This window comes from Numenius arquata, chromosome 11 (assembly GCF_964106895.1).
Source record: "Numenius arquata chromosome 11, bNumArq3.hap1.1, whole genome shotgun sequence".
NCBI lineage: Eukaryota > Metazoa > Chordata > Aves > Charadriiformes > Scolopacidae > Numenius > Numenius arquata.
In genome coordinates, this window is record NC_133586.1 from 20,609,016 (window position 1) to 20,629,281 (window position 20,266).

A 20,266-nucleotide genomic window follows, 5' to 3' on the forward strand; every position below is an offset into this window, starting at 1 on the left:
ATAGAACAGATGAAATTTAAACAGCAGATACCAATGCCACGCGGGCTTCTTGACAGAAGGAAGAGCCTGCATCTTGGCAATCTTACTTTTCACACAGCGCTGCTGCAAGCAGCCCGTGCTTGTATTTTTTGGGACCTTTCACTGTTGGGTGTGTTGCAGATTAGGGTTATTGTTACGTTTTGTCACTGATGTCTGGGGTTACTGTTTATAACGCCCCTCTTACCTTGACTGCGTAATTGTTGAGAGGATCTTTTGCATAAGAAGCTGGGTAGTAAACTGCATCGCCTGCCTCGCAGCATGGCTTGTCGCTGGTTAGCCTGAAATCCGACCAGCTGTCCACCCCGAATCGCAACTGGTCTTTTTGTCCGGCCATGAACAAGTCTTCACATTTGAGTGCCAGCTTCTTCAGTGAATCAGCATGAAGGCTTCGGATTTTACCCACCACCTCTTCTCGGTTTTCAATTCCTCGATAAAGTGCTTGCCTTTGAGGCTTCTGGACACCTTTGCCCTGCTTAGTCTGCGAGATGCGTCTCCCTGTTAGAGACTCCATGCTATTGGAACACCGGTCCTTAATACTGATAGTGGTTAGGCTGGAAACACTGTTAGTTGCTGAGGTGGTTGCCCTTAGTTTTTCTGTAGGCCTGTCCAAGGAATCCCCTGACTCATTGTCCAGTATCTTGAGCTCCAGGCTGACGGAAGAACAGGCGCTGCTTGCTTCCCAGTTGGTGTCGATGTCATAGGTGGGATTTGCCACGATGCACAGGTTGTTCTCCAGAGCCTGCTTCTGGAGATCTCTGGGAGTCGGCTCTGTGTTAGCTCGCAAAATGGTTTTCTTTGGCAGCGGAGGTGGTGTTGGCTGTAAGTTGCTCATTGTCTCCTGGTCTACTAGTCCTCCAAAGGCAATGGCATCATCCAAAGCTCCTTTCGGTTGCCTTGGCTGTTTCGGAGGTATCATGGCTGCTCTAGATTGTCCTGTGTAAGAAGAACATAATAGTAAAAGAAAATTAAAGTACTTTGCATCTGCTGCTCATATTTGCACTCTGCAAGGAAGTTTAAGGCAAAAAAAAAAAAAAAGAAAAAAGTCTAGGACCCTCCCAATATTTGAAGAAAACCTAAATACATATCAGAAAAGATGAACTAATCAGAAAGCAAAATGACCAAACCAGCATCACGTATATATCATCACATACAGCCAGTCTTTATTTGACCTTGGCCTATATATTAAAATCAGTTTCAGTGCTAGCAATGCTGGCATTTTACATCACATGGGATTAGTGACAAAAAGTGCAAGCAAAAACCAAACGTCAATTTTGGCACTCTGGCCAAATTCCAGTTTCAGTAATTACAGCTGGCCTCCCATAATTCCTTCTGCAGCCAGTTGACTATAATATTATTTCTTACTTCCTATTCAAATGTGCTAAAACTATGGGTGGCTGCTGCTAAGTGGCTTTGTGTACTCTGAGAGGTGCATTTCTCCGGCATCTGAGGTGATCTTTTTTAATGTATCCTCCTAACAGTCTGTAAAGCACTTGGGATCACTTGGATTTGAAATGGACTAAAGAAGCTGGAAGCATTATTTCGGAGTGTAAACCAGAAAACTACAGACACAAATAATGTAGTTTAGCTACTTCGGTGGTCACATTGGAAAGTCAAGATTGCCCTAGCAGATTCACGAGGTGAAAACAAGGATATTAAGCCTACTTTCACTTGAGTTGACAAGTGTGTTGCCACTGCTTTCAAGGAGAGTGGGATCATATTTTGAGATTACAAAACCAGAAATAATTTTTACCCTACAGTTTAAAAATTCACACGTCCTCCCTGCTAGCCATAACTTTCTCTAATACATTTCCCTTAACTCACTTGCCGCGGGTACCTGTGTTTGCAATATTATATTCATAGATCACCTGACCTAGATTCAGTCAAGAGATTCCAACCAGCCGGTTACATACATGAAAGCACAGGATTTCCACTGACAGACTCGTTTCAAACATTTGTGTGCTTCTAGGGAAGATAAACTTCCTGTCATGTGTTCTGGATGGCTTTTAGAGAGGAGGTTATAGATGTTTTATAACTGCCAGAGTCCTTGGAAATGAAGAATAAATAAATGACAATAATAAAAACCAATAAACAGACAATACAAATGACCAGCTTGCTGCTCTGGGACAATTAAACAGTTGTTACTCATATTAAAACGAGATTTTTCCACTCTTGATAATCAACTGCTATTTTCAGAGTAGAGTTTTCTACTACTCCTTTGAGGTTCATTGACTATCATGGTAAGAAGCCAACTGTGCTGCCAGTTGCAGCACAGCAGACAAGAAATGGAATCTCTCTATAACTGCAGCTGAGCATCTTTTCTAAGAAGGGAACAGCAAGTAGAAAGGCACTATGACTATTTGATTATTTATAATATGTGCTGAATCCTTGTAAAGACAGGACTGAACTGGAACGCTGAACCAAACTTGGGGGTGGGGAATCACAGATTCACAGTCTATGAAAAGAAAAAAGATAGCTTCCTTTACACTTTAAGATATGTTGTTACGGTTTCTATGAATACTACAGAATCTAAGATTTTCTTGGCCAGGATGCGCAAAAGCCAGGAACGCTGGGTTAGAATGTTGAAAAGGACTTCCTAATTTCAGAAGATCAGAGAGGACTGTATTTTTATATGTATCCACAAACAAAATAGCCTTGGCTCCTGAATTCTTAACAATCATTCTCTTTTCAATCATTCCAAGGGGATGACATCACAAATGAAAGTTATATCTCTATCTTTTGCTTAAGCTCAAGAAACCCTTAGAAGAGCCTTATGGATTTTATGGTAAGCCTGGATATTCCAATGTTTAAAAAACTGAATTTTGAGCAGGAAATTCTGGTAGCTTTGTACATGCCTGATTGTCAGGGAAGACTGCATAGGACTACTCCCCTGGGTCATCGCTTTTTACATCCCACAAAATAAAAATGTTCAAGGGCTGGAAATATTGGAGAATCCCTGCATATGTCTCTCAAATCATTGTCAAGGTTGCTTAAAAAAAATTTAACACTCAGGGGACCCTCTACTGCTCCTTTCTGATCTTGGCATTGCAGTGAGTGCACTCTACAACAGCAGCTCTTCCTCTCACCATGTACCCCTGGTGCCAGCTGAGTAGTACAGGAGGAACTCTACCAAAAAGGTCCCTTTTGCAGAGCCAAAGAGTGGCATGATTCAGAGCGAAAAGCAGAACTGATGTCTGCATGCTGGACACACACATCCAAATACCACAGTCTTTTACTTAATTCTGAGACGAGTTCATTTCTACTTTGTAACCAATTTTCTTACTCATCCAAACACGTGTCCTCTTCCACTGTTGCTTACTCTTGCAAAATCTGTGACCTATGTACTTCTCCCCCCGGCAGCATTCTGTGTTAAAGATCACTTGCCTATTTTCTCATCCTTACCCTCTTCCCCATAAGTGCTGGGGTTTTGAGAAAGGCTACTATTTCAGGAGGCCAGTTTCCTAATGGGTGTTGCTTGTGTGACTTGCTAATCCAAGGACTGCACAGATGCTAGAGGGAAACCAAGAAAACAAATTAGAGCAAGATGCACACCTCAAGCAGTAGCAGGGAAAGCCCTCTCCAAGAAAGGTAACATTTATAGCAGTGTTACTTCTTGATTCTCTTATTTGCTGTCTGCTTTAATGGCTCTGTCCTCCATAAGCCATTCATACAGAAGGGTGTTGCGACTGCAACCAGTGACTTTTGCTAGTTGTTGTTTTTGCATAGCTATTGGAACTGTAACATCAAAGCGTAATTGAATAAGGTTTTTCATAACCAGAAGTTGTCTTTGCAGATGTCTGGTGGGGGTGGCAGGATCTAGAGAACTGTATGTACAAGTCATTCTGTAGCTACCTTTTCAGGTATTCTCAGCTGAGGAAATGAGTTTGTACAACGTGTCATGTTATGGTATAGTTTCTTCCCACAGGAATGAATTTTCCATATTGAAATCTATCCATCTCTATTAATGTGTTTGAAAAACTTCATATCTGGAATGGTTTTATGCTGAGTACATTTCGTTCATGGCCATTGGGCTGCTTTTTCCAGCACAGCTTTCCCCAAGCATGGTGTGATACTCCATGTCCCACATTTTTAAAAATTGTCTAGGAAGAAAAAGGTTGTCTTAAATTTTGTCCCTGTCAAAGGCACAAGAATGTTCTTCTGCATACAAGTACCGGCAGAGCATTTGCTTCTTTTTCTTGCCTATCATTTCCTCCTCCCCTTGCATGCTTAAAACCCATCATTTCCTTACCTGCTGCACAGACTCTCCAACATTACAAGGTTCAACCTGAGCTACACTCTTGGGAGGCAAATGAAAAGGAGGAACAGGCACAATACTAGGCTACCACTTAAAGACATCTTTGAAGTGGCTTCCAGACTGTTCAAAGACAGAAAAAAATTTAACTCTTTAGACAGCAGCTTTCTAGAGAGCTTTAGGTAATTCCTCAGTTCACTAACATTTTCCATTATAGCCTCTCACTACACTATTTAAATATTAATACTGAAGTCTCTAGACATCATGCAGAGATCTGAAACTCTAAATCAGCCCTAAAATAAAGCATTTAAAATTTTATTTTTCCAGGTAACTAATTTATCATCAGACTTTGCATTGCAACTTGTTTATGTTAGCTCATGAAACTGCCAAATCTGACACACTGAGCTCATGTTTAATTCACATTTATATTCCATAAGCATGTTTTCCTTAGAATAATGACACACGTAATTATTTTTTAGATTTCGTGATAGTCCATGTAGCTTTCTTTTTTGCTTAGACCAGATCAGCAGCATACATTGTCAAGAGATTTCAAACTGTGAAGGAAAATGCTTCTTTAATTGGGAAAGCAACTAATGGTGAAATAGGCAGGGCAAGTGGGTGACACACTGCATGCTCCCATCCTTCCTTTAACAGAACTATTCCCGAGATGTATATTGCCCTACAATACATAATGCTAGTCCCATACAGAAATGACATCAGGCTTCTTCTGTACTTTCTCCAAACTCATTTTACTCTTGAGATGGTACCTATCCTACATTTCTCCTTTATTCTTGAATGCGTTTTTCCGTATGCATTACCATGTCTCATCCTAGGATAACGTCCCTCGTGGGAAGATGTGAATTAGAAAATGGAGCTGAAAACAATACTCTGGTATTCACAGTAGTAACTGGGCTATTGCCACAATCACTAAATCTGTTCTCAGTTTTAGTGACCATTATAGTACTCTTTAATCCCTAATCCCCTAGAGCGCAGGGATTCAGATGAATGAGCAGGACCCAGAGGGCTAAAATGGCCAAAATAACTCCCATCTCTGCCATTCTTCAACTTACCACATTAGTTTGACAAAAAAATCCATGTGTTGCATTGCCAAGAACAGCAAAAATTAACACTGATGCATGTATGACATGAGTAACCAATCTTCCAGGACCACATCTATCAAAACCCCAACAGAACTAACATCAGAACTGTAGACTCTCTACAGTGGAGACCAGCAAGAAAGAGGAATTTCGAGTGGCTCTCAGGTGTCTGCAGGAAACCCACTGTAAGACAGCGCTGGGCTGATCACACAGCTGGATCTTGGAGCAGTCCAACAGCATTGGCTTTGGCAGCCTCTGCTGACCTGCTTCTCCCTACAGCCAGGAATGGAGTCGGGTGTCCAGTAATGCTTATGTTGGAACACCCCCATTTCATGCCACAAAATCCTTCTATAAAGGCTGCTTAAAGTATTCACTGAGTAATCCACAGGTTGGCCACCTCCACTCTACAAGTTCCCCTTCTCTGCCCTTGTCCTAGTACATTTTTCCCCCCTTGAACTTGGATATTGATCATTCTTTGCACTCTGCATTTTTATTAGAATACAGAGCCTGGAAAAGGTTTCTCTGTATAAATAGCAGATCAGTTATACTGATCTTTAATACCAGCACAAAATTCATTGCTCCTTAATAAATTCTTACCCTGACTGATGAAAATAATCAAACCATGAAAAAATCCACAAATGCGTAAAACTATCTTTCAGCCACTGCAAATGCTTCACAGCCCCAGTTCCACAAACGCAGAACACGTACAACACTATTCTATAAAATTATTTACTACACAGATTTACCCAAACGTGATTATTAATCCTGTATTATACTCAGTTGTTTATACATTTATCATAAATCTAATAGATAAAAAAATCTTACCAGAATGATAATATATATAACAGAAAGGAAAGCTAACATTTGTGAAGTAACATTCATGATGCATGATCCAGTTTCTCATCAATAGTTTGAGACTGTGAATCACAGAACAGAATAGAATCACAGAACTACAGTAAGATGGGCTGCAGGTACCAGATAAATAAAACCTTCTCATGCAACAGCGACAGCTTGCCTGCCTTGGTGACTTGTCATGTCTTGCTACCTGTCCTCCATTACATTGTCTTAAAGATACTACCTGTACTAATTATATATTGTATAAAATGCGTCAGACTAATACTATAATCACTGTTTGTCACTGAACTGTCAGTTTTAGTCAACAATAATTTCATTACCTTATTCATAGCCTGGCTAATGCACTGCCCTGCTCTAATTTACTGACTGAGGCAATGCTCCATGGCAGGTGGTGTGATTTGGGATTTTTTCCAGTGTCAGCAATCATAAACCCTAGAAACTTAGCCTTTTTTCACCTTTTCTTTAGGTGTAAAGAGAAAAATAGATGATAATAAAATAACCTATTCTTTTTTAAATGATATACTGTCCTGAGTATATTGAGAATATCTTAACCTACTTAGACCAGTGCAAATTCAATGATGGCAATTTCTCCAACAAATTCAAAGACAGAAAAATGTAAAGATTTGTAAAGGAAAGGATTTTAATCATTTGTCTATTGTCTTCCTCATCATAAGCTACAGGGCTTATCTGAACTAACTCCTGTTAGAGAAGGGCACACCTTCGAAAAGAAACACCCGGGCTCTTACACGTTTGAACATTTGTTTCTGCATCTACATTCAATTGGCAGCCACTGGATTTTGTTAAATCTGCTGATTGTTGATACCAAAGGTAGCCCTCATCACAGTTCTGCACCACATGTGCATCCCCACCATCATCAAGCCAGACTCAATACTAGGCATTTTCAAAGCTTTTCTTTATAGTCTATAAAATTTTATTTTTAAACGTTCTTCTTAAACTGTGGGCAGCAGGACTTGACTGTGGCCATGGCAGTTGCAGAGTAAAAATGACATACGCATAACCCCTCTCTGCCTATTGAAGTTTCCTCCTATTTATACACCCAGGAACATACTGGGCTCTTACCCTATCATCATGGTGGGACCTCTTGTTTCCTAAAAGCCCCAAGTTGTCTATGTTGTATCTGATTCCCAGAGGAGAATCTTCTACCTTGTAAGGCTTCCCCGCATTTTTTTTTTTTTTTAAATCCTAGATGTATGATTTTACACATTCAATAAAATAACAAAACCAGGTCATATTTTATACACGAGCTATTCTCAAACTTTCACCTCTGCAGTTTGTTTCCTGACAAATAATTGCTGGTCTGCTTGCAGTTTTTGCAGGCAGGACTGTAAACTGATGAGGAGACAACTTCTGTGGGACGTGGGGCAAGGCCAAAACCAAGTATCTTTGAGGGCAGCACCTGATACAAACTACTACCTGACTAGAGATGAAAATTTACCAAAGCTTGCCATTATTTCTGTTCATAAAATTTCATGTGATGTCACAACTGAAGATTAGACATTTATCAAAGTAATGACATATTATCTGCTTTTCAATAAAAAAAAACCTTAATATGTATTATTTTAGAATTTAGAAAGTGAATATTATGCATTATGCTGCAAATTGAGATGTTCGCATGATATGTTTTACAAACTACAAATTGTAGTACGTAGCTTTAAAAAGGTAACTTAGAAACAATCGCAGTTGAAGCAAGAGTCAGATGTGATGTAACTTCTCATATTATCCTTTCTTCCGGTTACACACACCAATATTGGTTAATTTTACAAAAGATATGATTCTGCTGCTTAGGTGACGTAAAATGTGAAAACAAGCAGGAATTATTCTATATCCCTACCTAGCCATCTCTTGATAGCTATCTGAATTAGAAAGCGAGCTTGCTTGAATAAACCCCAAAGAAGTTTGAACGGCAGCCAGAAAGCTCAGTGCCATTTAGGGTAGCGTTGCTTTTAACAACAAGCAGCAAGCTAGGCTTGCAAGCCTAAAAGTTAGTTTAACTCTTTCATACCTAAAATTTCCTTTGGTGACAGCAAATCTGAAAGTGACCCAAGAATGAGGAGATTTTGGATAAAACGCTAAAGGGTTCAGTTTTGTATTGTTTCGTGAAGAAGCATTCACATACAGGAACAACACTAAGAAAAACGAGGACTGATGGAAGCGATCACAGAAGTGTTTAGGTTGGAAGGCACCTCTTGAGGTGGTCGAGTCCAACCTTCCCTGCTCAGGCAGAGTCAGCTGGAGCAGGTCATCCAGGACCCCGTCCAGTTGGGTTTTGTGTATCTCCACAGATGGAGTCTCCACAACTTTCTCTAAGCAACCTAGTGTTTAATGGTATTTTATTACATTTCCCATGAGTTTACTATTCCGAGTTTGTGAGATGTTGTGGGAAGGACAGAAATCTATGGACAGAAGCACGTCTAGCTCTGAACAATGAAGCAGTTGCCATCACGTGTAACATCTTGCATAAGAAAATTGAGCTAAATTGAGTAAAGGTTTAAACAGAAGATTCACAATATCATTACTTTGGCTATGAAATGCAAGTAATCCCTGGACTGTATGAGTGCTCAAAAAATAGCAATCTCACCCTGAGGAATAAGTGATATTTCATACATTAAAGGATACCTTAGCTTGATCCTTTTATATGTCAGCCTGGTTAGGAACATGGGCTACCCATGCTATAAATAGTTTCGATGTACCTAGATCTGTTGCCTGATTCTATCTGTAACATAGCTATGCCCTAAATACAGAAAATATATAGAGACATATATGTATATCTCAATGAATTGAAAAGAATTCATTAGATCTTTGAATAACTCACCATAAAAATATAAATTTTAATTTTCAGCTTTGAAGTTACAATTTCTTGGTAGATATTAGTATCACTCTTGGGCAGGATATTTTTCCTCTTTGTGCTTTATAAACAATATCTAATTAATGTTTTACTAGCAGAGCACACTGAGAAGTTTGCCACTAATTCACATTTAAGCAAAAAAATGTAATGACATCACTAAATGTCTAAGGAATGTATGCAGCTGAGGGTTTAAAATTTAGTCCTTGATCCCTCAAACCTGTGTGGACATGCAAAACCCCCCGGACTTGGGAGCCACCTCAAAGCAGTCAGATTTTGTTCTTTTGGAAATCTGGCTGTAGGTATTCCGAAATTCACAGTACTTCAAAATGCTTTAGGAAAATTAGGCTGATAATACTGATACTATATCTCAAAGATACTTATTTGTCTTGTTTGCTTATCTTGCAGAGATGCATCCGTGTATCTCTTTAATACCAGTCAGGAATTCAGTGACAGTGGAAGAGACTGTGCAGTACCTCCAGGACATTCATATCTTAAACTTTTCTGAAGGAGCAAATTAAACTCTCAGACTAGGATAAGAAAGGTTTTAGTCAACAAAAGATGACTACAAGTATTTTAGCAGTTATCGATGCTCTAAAATAAAAAGTCCTATCTTTTGTTGAAGTTTGGAAAAATATTGAAATCTACTTAGCATTTCTAAAAAAAATTAGGTAATTTGCTCTGTGTTTTAAATCTCCTTGATAAAAATTCCTCCAAATAGATAAAACAATGTATCTTTTAAAAGTATTTGAGATGTTTAAGGGCAATTAAAAGATGGTTTTAAAATCATGGGAAAGAAAACCTTTGAGTTTGTTGAATCTTCACTTTCTTGGTTGTGTATCTCGGAATAAGACAACATACTTTTATTTGCTATAAATTAATATTAAAAAGTTCGCCTTTAAAATCTAACCTTATGAAAGTGTATTGAGCTGTGCAGAAGACAAGGTTCTTCGCAGCCTGGAAAGGCATCCAAAATTTAATCTGATTTAAATTTTCCTCTACAAGAATACACTTACCTAAATTGCTGTACGTAGCACTGCAAGGATTTAAGTCAGGAAGATTTGAAGCTTCTTCTTTTTCTTCCTCCCCTTGTGGGACACGAACAGATGATACTGGTATGACCGAGGCGCTGCCACCATTGTCCTGCTTCACAAACACGGCTCTAGGAACACGAGGGGATAAATCCTCCAGTGTCGTATCATCGGGCACTTGACTGAAACAAACAAAATAAAATCACCTGGAGACCAAAGCTATGAGATCCTACTGGCAAAATACCAGATTAGGCATTGAATATCTTCAGGAAAGGGGATGAACTGGTAAAGAAATAAGCTCCTTTTGCTCTCTTTTTTTTTTAAGAGCAACTTCCTTCAATATTTATTTTCCTTAATAAGAAGAAACAACATTTGACTGAAATAGTTACGTGTAGTAGTTCATGCCTTTCATACAAATGGGATAATAAAATGTTTAAATGTTTACATGTTTTACAGCTGAGTACAATCACTGTACGTACACATAGATATGCAGGCATGATTCTGCATAAAATGTGTAGGACTCACAGGACAGCGGCAAAGTTGAAGGTGCTTTTTACCAATCAGAACAATTTTGCTTTAATCGGAGATACCAAGGTATAGCAAAGGGGCTGTTAAGTATTAATAGATGCATAAAACTTTAATGATATATTTTCAAACATACGGGTTGGATGTTGGGAACTGACACTTTGGGAAACAGAGCAGTAGCTTGTCTAAACCAGTAATCTATTTCCCATATAAAATTATCCAGGATTAAAATCCATCCGCATTAGGCCAATTGCAAAAGGATATGAAGACATTCCTCTGTGGATGCTCTTAGCTATGAAGTTTTAATCAAACTGTGATGACTTATAGGACAAAAGTGTGAAAATCATGGATTCAGTCAGTTTCCACAGATAGATTTATTGCAGTATGAATTAAAAATTATGCAAGATATAAAAAAAAAAGTTCAGATTTATTCAAAAAACCCAATCCTATTGAAAACATAGAGCAATTATCAATAATATGCCATATAAAACATGTCAGAGCAAAAATATTTCTGGGCCTTAATGCTCACTCTCTCACAGAAACAAACAGTCGTTATAGGCCAGATCTCAAGAGCATATGGCCTGTTCACTGCTTCTCATCATTACAGCCTTATCAAACAGAACAGCAAGAATTTTAAGTACTCATGACTTCCATAAGGGATAGAAGTAATAGACTTTCTTCAAAAGATGATCACCACATCATGTATCTGTACAGCTATTTAATTTTTGTGGTAAAGATTTAAAACTTAATATAACTTGTGATGAACAGAAATAAAAAATTATGCATTTTTAAATAGGCAAAGCAGCTGAGTTTCTGTAATACAAATCCTTGGAGTGGCAAGAGAGATGATTATCCTCAAAGAGTTAACATAAATTATAGGCATATGTCTCTCTATGCTCTCACAAAGCCAAAATACTGAAAATCACGATACACAATCTTCTAGCAATCTCAGACTACAGAGATTAAAACATGCCAATACTTTGCATAAGATGAGACCCCATGTATGGTGCAGCGCGCACATGCTGTTTCTACTCACACTCATGAATTTTAACTGCAGGCTGATACAAACAAAACTCATTAGAACTTGTTAGTAAAAGAGAAAAAATGGCATAAGTTCAAAAAGATGTAATCTTTAATCAGCATAAAACGTTTTGTTCAATTTTAGTACCATGCATAGGAACGGTGTGAAGAACATTCCATGTGCCGTAAATATATCCACATTAAAGAGTTTAACTAATATAATTTCAGAGTAAAGCATACATAAAATTAAAGCAGTAACAAGGCTCTCAAGACGATGAGAAATTAAAGACTTGTAGTTGCTGTAAATCATATACATACCTGCATTCCTCAACAAGAATGTTTTCTTTAAGTAGTTTCTAGTAGCTTTACAGTTCCGTCATTGCCACAAACCAGGGATTATCAGATCTCAAAGTAATTTTTTAGTATCGATTGGTGAGGTAGAGAACAGACTCATTCTCCAAACCAGACACATGCAAGCAGATACACTAAACCTAAGCTCAGAAGCATTTTGCCAAAGTAAACCAACAACTAGGAAGGAAGAGAGAAAAAAATACCAACTCACCCACTGTACTCACTCACACAATTCCCCATTAAAGGAAATTCTTTCAGGGCCTTCTTGAGTCTTTTAATCATGTCTTGAAACTCTGGCGAGCCATTGATTCCACAGTGTTCGGATGTGCTACAAGTTGTGCAAGCTGTGAGCAAGAGGGCTGAACTCTGCACAGAGCGATACACCTACTGCACCTTCATGTTTACCTTGGGGGCTGGTCCCGGGCACTTGCCAGAGCGCCCCAGGAAACCCAGTTTAGTTACAGCCCTGCCTTCTTAACTCTTCCGCTGCCTTCCCCGCAGGAAAAATAGTTCACACTCTACTACATCACTCTTTTGGTATGACAACTATGGTCTTAGTCATGTTAATTAGTTAAGGAAAAGCAGGTTCAAATTTCAAGAGGAGCTTTAAGAACTTGGACTAATCTACTGTTAAAAGTAAGTGACTATCTCAAATCCCTATTCCAACCAGTTTTAGTCTCTGAATCTAATACATCTGAAATCACAGCAATTAGATGCCAGGCCACGAAGTCTGTGGGGAAATGCTTCCCTGCATCTTAACAGTAAAGAGGGAGAGATGAGGAGTACACACGCAGTGCAGTGCGGTGACTCAACCAGCAAATTGCCAGCCCGTAATCAGCCCGACAGAACACAGAAGGAACAAAAGGGCAAAACATCCTCGCTCTCTGAGCTACACGAACCACATTCCCCATTGCTTTTGCTTCACGAAATAGTCCAAACAGTTAAAACTACTTGTTTTCAAGAAAAGCAGAGCAGCTGATAAGCAAGCAGTTCCCTGAGATTAGAACCATTAAAGCCTGATTTTGTGGAACTTTGTATCTGCTTGTTGATAGCAAGTGAAACTTAAAGGTATCTCCTTATTTGGGATATTTATAGACATTTTGCCAGGATGGATTCTTTGATGCCTTGCATAAGAGCACATATTTAGCTTTTACCATAGTGGGCGCAGCCTCCTCTGTCCAACCCTTCTTCTTTTCCCTTTTTTATTTCAAAAACAAACTTCACAGCAAATGAATTACCTTCGAGGACTCAGCTCCTCGGGCACACGAGGCTGAAACTAAACAACTATTCACTTAATGGAGGGAGCAGCCCTCTGCACCCAAAGAAAACATTTGTTTTCCTAAGAAACTGAGATTATGTGCAGCAAAACAAAACTTGCCATAAAAATGACTATCCTCCAGATAACATCCCACTGAATCCACATACTTGTCATTCACATGTGTACAAGCTCAAAATTGTTTTAAAAGTGGTTTGTGTTTTTTTTTTTTTTCCCTGCATGGACAAGTGCCCCTAACTCTTCCCCTCGAGCTCTCCTCCTTCCCAGTTTTTGGAAGACAGCCAAAGGATGATGTGGTCTAACTTGTCTTGGGCTTTTGGGAATAGTGAAAATCCAGAAAGCAGTAGTATGTTAATTTGTTTAAGGACAGCGGAATCATAGCTATCGTGCAACCTGTGTTCTCCTCTATTCAGAGCATGCCTTCTCAATTAGAGTGATTAATACAGCACTGATAGGAGGGAGATAAAGTGGAATACTTATAAGAAGTGATTCTGAGAGTGCATTTCTGAATTAGGGTCAGATCTAGAGGTCAAGCTGAGGGAGTTCAGTTCTGTGTGAGACAGCACATAAATCCAAGTGGCAGAAATTAGTGACAGAAACACAGAGAAAAGCTGATGTGGCCTTAGACCCAGCCGAGACTGATCTCCTCCCTGAGTGGACATCAGCAAAGCAGTAATCAATGGCACTCGTACAGTCTGAGATGAGAGAGCCGGCCAAGGAAGATGACTTGGTTCTACACAAAAAAAATCTCAGTAATTTGTAGATATATTTAGTTTCAAAGAGATCCCTTTGAGAACTCCTCAGACCCTACACTTTTAAGCTAATAAATCTAACATAAAGCCTACATTGACTGAATAATGCTTGAGGAAAAATGCAGAGAGGCTAATGGCCTGAGGGTGGTCAAAGGCCACCTTCCACAGGAACTTCTCAGAACACAGACCACTTTATTTCTGCAAGACACTGAGCAAAGATGACGAGTGCCCAGGTTTCAATCATAGCACATGATGGGTACAGAGCACCCATTCCAGTGACTCACGCAGTTCAGTTCCTCGTCACCACCATTACCCAGAAATAGTCACTTAAGAGGAAAGTGAAAGAAACTTCTCAAATGACAACCTGAAATAACTAAACCATAAAGTTTATTCCTAATTCTTATTATTTAGAAGTTGGCTTAGTCCTGAAGCATGAGAATTTATATTCTTTTTTTTTTTTTAAATCTTGTCTAATGCGATGTTTGCATGGATAAAGGGAATATATTTGATAATCCAGTAAAGACATCCTGCTAAGCTCTTTAGTGTCAGTGAAACTTAATGGCAATGAGTTCCACAGATTAACTGTGCATTATAAAAAAGACGTTTTTCTTTATCCATTTTAAGTTCTCAGTCTTTCCATTTCACAGACTGTATTAGAGGAGTTAAGAACAATAATACATGATTTATCGTTTCTTACTATAAATTTATAAAATAATAAATGGTAAAATCCCTTCTACTTGGTTCTTTAATCCTCAGTGTTTACAAATTTTCCCATAAACGTTACCAAACTTCTTGCTTAACAAATTTCCAATTCTGTTAGCATAGAGATGTTCTAAAATCTCACAAAAGTTTTTCATTGAGGAAACAGGGTAAGATAGATGGATAATGCTTTTAAAAGTACTGTTGAGTAAGGTAAATAAGCCTTCCTGATCTCTAGAATAAAGCAAGTCAACACAGATTTGAAAAGAAGGGGGAGTTGATAGTTCCACCTGAACTTTCAGGTGAGAATATCTCCCATTTCAGTAGACTTGCTCAAGCAAGAATTTTCTTTTCACTTATAACCTCCTTGGGTTCTCCTCACCAATTTATGCAAGCTGCACTTCAAAGATTTGGGATGCAGGTGAGAACCTTACCTTAAGACTTACACAAGAGGTCCTCTAAACTGGGAAGAACTTTGTTTTTAACAGAGCCCTATTGTGATTTAAAAGATTTTGTTCTCAAGTAGTTTCTCAAGCAGCTGTGGAATCCGCAGGACTGGATCAATGACAGTAAGAAAGTGGAATGTGGCAGTGGTGGTTATTCCTGCCTGTCTCTGCACATGATCCTGATCTTAATATATGACTACGTTTTTGAAAAACAATGATTGCAGTTGTTTTTACCAAGTCATCTGTTACAACATTTGCATTCCCCTAGATATACAAAGCACTCGGAGTAATTTCATGGCTCCTGTCCCACTGAACCAAGAGTACATGTAAGCTACTACATGTAAGCTCCATTCCCTCCACTGTTCAGGTGCTCAAGGTCCAGGCCATAGCTGATGTGCATTGTGGCACACCCCTAGCCCCAGTCACATGCATTTTTTTCCTTAAATAACAGTTAGTGACATAATTACTTAAAAACCCACTGAAGAGATAACCCATTTGGGGCCTTTTAAGTCTTGGTGCTCTAAATCACCTCACTGGAATTGTCTTTCTCCATTGCCTGTACGTGAAAATTCGATGCCTAACTCAGATTCTTGAATCCCATTTGGCTTTACTGTAATTTAAAGCAAACAGTGTGAACAGTCATCAGCAACCTGGAGGCATTCAGCACAACAAAAAGCATTTGAGGATCACTTACGCTACTGAGATACTTCCATGGCAGGCAGGAACCGTGCAAGGTTTTGGCCAATTTTCTAAAAGATTCTCATCTGTCACTGACATTTCCGTTAATTTCCGGAGCAGCAATCTGGCTGGAAGTCACTCAAGGTGAACTGTTTGTACTATGAGTGTGGCACTGGGGTAAGATTTGAAGGATAGAATCATAGAATCATCTAGGTTGGAAGGGACCTTCAAGATCATCTAGTCCAACCATCAACCTAACTCTGACAAAAAACCCCATCACTAAACCATGTCCTCCAGCACCAGGTCAACCCGTCTTTTGAACACCTCCAGGGATGGTGCCTCAGCCACTTCCCTGGGCAGCCCATTCCAAGGCTTGATAACCCTTTCCGTGTAAAAATTCTTCCTAATATCCAATCTGAACCTACCCTGGCGCAACTTGAGGCCATTTCCTCTAGTCCTGTCGCCTGTGACTTGGAAGAAGAGACCGACCCTTCCAGTTACATGCTCCTTTCAGGCAGCTGTAGAGAGCGAGGTCTCCCCTCAGCCTCCTTTTCTCCAGGCTGAACAACCCCAGCTCCCTCAGCCTCTCCTTGTTAAGACTTGTGCTCCAGACCCCTCACCAGCTTCTTTTTTGTGTCTTTTTTGTGGTAAGGGGCCCAAAAAGGATAACAAGACATTTCCAAAAGCTTTGATATCTATGTCCTCTGATAAGTGTAGAGCCCATGAAAGGGTCCAGTGAAATGTCTAGGGGCTATTTTAACAAAAAATAGCCTTAAAAGAATGCAAATTGCTGATGTAGTCTGTAACTGCAATGGAGAAGCATGCTTTTTAAGAAAAAATGTTCAAAACAAGTCTTTAAAACATGCATAAGCATTTCACTCCTTTTGGAAGCAAGATATAACAACAGGATAGTGATCTTCTGTGGCGCTGGAACAACAGAACTCCTATCTATCGATTATGAGCTCAAATCCTTTCGACAAAGTTACCATCATTTTAGGAATTAGATTGGTAATCCCCACTTTAGCTATGAAGAAATGTTTTTTTATCTAAACCGGAACGGAATGAGTACACAGACCTCACTGCTTGATGGAAGTATTTTAGTAAACATAAGGTTTTATCTTTAGTTCATCCAAGTCTGGCCCAAAGACCCTATAAAGGAAAAGTTATGGCTGACTTGTAGCCGTGAAAGGAGACTCTTCAGTTTAATATATAACTGAAATGGAAATGGCTGTGCACAAATCAGTTGTGCCTTGATTTACAAAGGCACTGCCATCTAAAACAGTGCTGAATGAGGATTTAGTTCAGCTCTGATGTGCTTTATGAAGACAGGAAAGAAGAATCAGAAGGCCGGGCTGCAGTTTTCTTTTAGGAAATGTCTCAATCTAAAGCGCTGCCACTGGGTATAAGCAGTGATCTCTCAATGAAGGAGAAGAGAAACCTTTATGGTGTGACATTCCAGCAGCAGCAGACTGATCCACTAGGTAACAAAGCCTTTGAAGAATCTTTTTTTTAAACTTCTGGGTGGATCCCACACTGTGCTGGACCACCTTCCTCAATCACAGTGACTTAGGCCAGAAATACCATGATATCTTTTTAGAGGTCAATTTTAGGTTTTGCCCGAGAACAACTGCTGCATCATGAACTACAGGTGTTCCAAGAACACCTGATTTTCATTCCAATTAATGATAAAGCTGATGCAGTTGCTGATTTTTAGCAAAAATTAATCTATCTACAAATTTGCGCTAAATATAATACATGAGTATTTACTAGCTCCTTTGGAACCACCATATGTGCATCCTGGCATAAAATAGAAAGAAGCAATCACACGGATAACACAAACCCAAGTTCTTATGTATGATACAGAGTTTTCAGCTTTCCAAAGAACTGAGTATTTTGCAAGTGCTGTTCAAAGGGAAAAACTGACCTTTCTAGTGATAACTTTAAATACCTTCAGCCCCTGTTTTGTGGTTATGTTATCCATCTTTAGCAGCTCTGTAATCCATTGCAAAGTAAGGAGGTATTGTATCTTTATTTAATTTGCTTTCAGGACCCCCCAGTAATCTGACATTTTTAAAGCTTATCTTATTTTCCAGGTCATCAGTTTGTTTTATCGGTGACCTTACTGTTGTTGGCATTCTGAGTTAGAAAAAGTGTCATGTTCATTGATTGCTATCTTCATGCCTTCTGTTTTCCTCTAAGCCTCTGCAAGCTTAACTGAAGATTTTAAACACCTTTTCCACGCACCCATTTTAGCCTGAATTAACACTAACCTCTTCCTAATACCTGAAGAGTTAACATAAACCAAGTATAGCATCCCGTCTGTTATGTCTCCTGCTTGCGCAAAACTGGAAGTTGCCAATCCTGATTCTCACCTACTGGGATATTAAAAACAAAAGGCAAAACCCTTAAACAAAAAGTAAAAACCCACCTTCATTTTTTGGCACTTGGCACATTTTTTGGTTTCACTTCGTCTCTTTAACAATATTAAAAATTAAGTAAAAACCCAAATAACTTAAGGTATCAAATTGCATCAAGGTTACTGAATAGAATAACTGAAGGATTAAGATATCTAGTGTTCCCACAACTTATTTCTTAGCACCTCTGTGTATTTTCTTTGAAATTTGTAGAAACCATAAAACAATATTGTTAGAAAGAAGAAATTCCACTTCTAAAAGAAATTCCACTTCTAACATTTGGAAGATTCCCATTTTCACCAGGGAAAATTGTGTGATATGGTTTTAGCCAATATCATCATCACTTGCAGAAAAATCAAGAGTAAACATACTTTTTGGAATAAGTGAATGAGACAGGACAGGATGACCAACTGCCTTCAACACTAAGGGCAGAAGGTATTCCAGTAATAGTGCAAAAATATAAAACACTGTAACAGCACCATCTCTAGGGCAGTCTAAGAACACGTGCCGACTATGACCGCAACCATTAGCCTGTTATTGCCCTTTCACCTCTGAAACAAGCAGCTGCTCCTTCCTGACTGGTCCCCGTCACACCAGCGGCTGGCTGAAAAGTAACTGCAAAGTTATTTTTCGCTTGGATCCCTTCCCCAGGCTGGTTCACCACAGGTGACCACATCAACTGTCTTGCCAGCATAAGAGCAGGGCACTGAGGAGGTGCGAGCAAGTGAATCTCCTTATGGCAACGTATTTGGTAACGCTGCTAAAACCAATGTTGGTAAAACCTCCTTTTCTCTAAGTTCCCCTGGAGATAATAAAAAAACGGGTTCCTCTAAAGGGGAGTTGAGGTCTTTAACTTGCTCTGTAAAACTGCCTACTTCGCCCCATTTAATTTAGGGTAAGTGTAGAGATCCTAGACTCTGTGAAGGGTTATTCTAGCCCTGTCTTCAGCCGTAACATGCACTGTAAATACAGGGCCACCCCCTTTTGTCATCACCCACATCCCTGTGTTATTGTAATACTGTACATCTTGCGGAGATGCTGAACGCTTACAGCTCCTACTGACTGTAATAGTTTGTGAAACTGCTTAATGCTTCTGAAACTCACACCCACAATTTGTACTGGGATTTTTTTTTTAAACCCTATTTTTAAATTTTCATGTACTTTTTTCTTTTTTTTTTTTTTGAAATAAAATTTTTGACCCTGAGATTGCCATTCACCAAGTCTGCAGAAACACTAAGGTTTCAGAGACCATCCTATCTTGTATTTGGAGCAATTACTTAAAAAGTAACTCTACGGAAACCAGCTTTACATCATACTGTGATAAACCCCATCACCACCTTACATGACGAAACCCAGAGCTGTCCACATCTGACAAAAGGCAAACAGTCTGAAAAGTTGTCCTGATCTTCATGAGAATGCTGTATCAGTGTTCCCAAGATGTGATTTAAAAATGATTTAATTACACTTGGTGCAAATGGTCACTCTTGGTTAGTTTAAGACATAGTTATTTTACTTTAAGACAAGCAGCAGTCAGTTTATGGTAAACTCAAAACTCTGCTCGCACTGATTTCATTAAGTCAACTTTAAAACCATTTTAACTAAAAATTACTGCAACTGTCTTGTACAGACAATGGAGAAAGAAAACCAAAGGACACTGCCACGATGCATTTTCTGAGGCTCACACATAGCTCAAACTTTACAGAATTTTTAATTTCCTACCACTAATTTATTGTTATAATGAATTAAACAATGCAAGTTTGAAGCTATTTTGGAATTGCTTTGTATAATAACATCGGGATTGGTTTGTATATTATCATTGGAAGACATATTTTAATACAGCCACAGCTGCAGTCTGTACTCGGTGAAATGCCCACGTGATTGAGTGCAACAAACGTCTCCAGCCCTCATTGGTTATTCAGTGTCACGAGCGGTAGGAGCTCAGGGATATGTTGAAAACAAAGCATATCTGGA

At 39.1% G+C, this 20,266-nt stretch overlaps 1 protein-coding gene across 1 annotated transcript in view; it reads right to left on the bottom strand.

The window, feature by feature from the left end:
- The window catches only part of PEAK1 (pseudopodium enriched atypical kinase 1), a 116,916-nt gene that overhangs the window by 10,395 nt on the left and 86,255 nt on the right, over window positions 1-20,266 (bottom strand). Inside the window, exons 4-5 of the mRNA XM_074156047.1 lie at window positions 10,120-10,316; window positions 224-972 (exon numbers count right to left, since the gene is read on the bottom strand). Of these exons, the coding sequence (XP_074012148.1) occupies window positions 224-972; window positions 10,120-10,316 (946 nt within the window). The remainder of the gene's footprint in view (window positions 1-223; window positions 973-10,119; window positions 10,317-20,266) is intronic.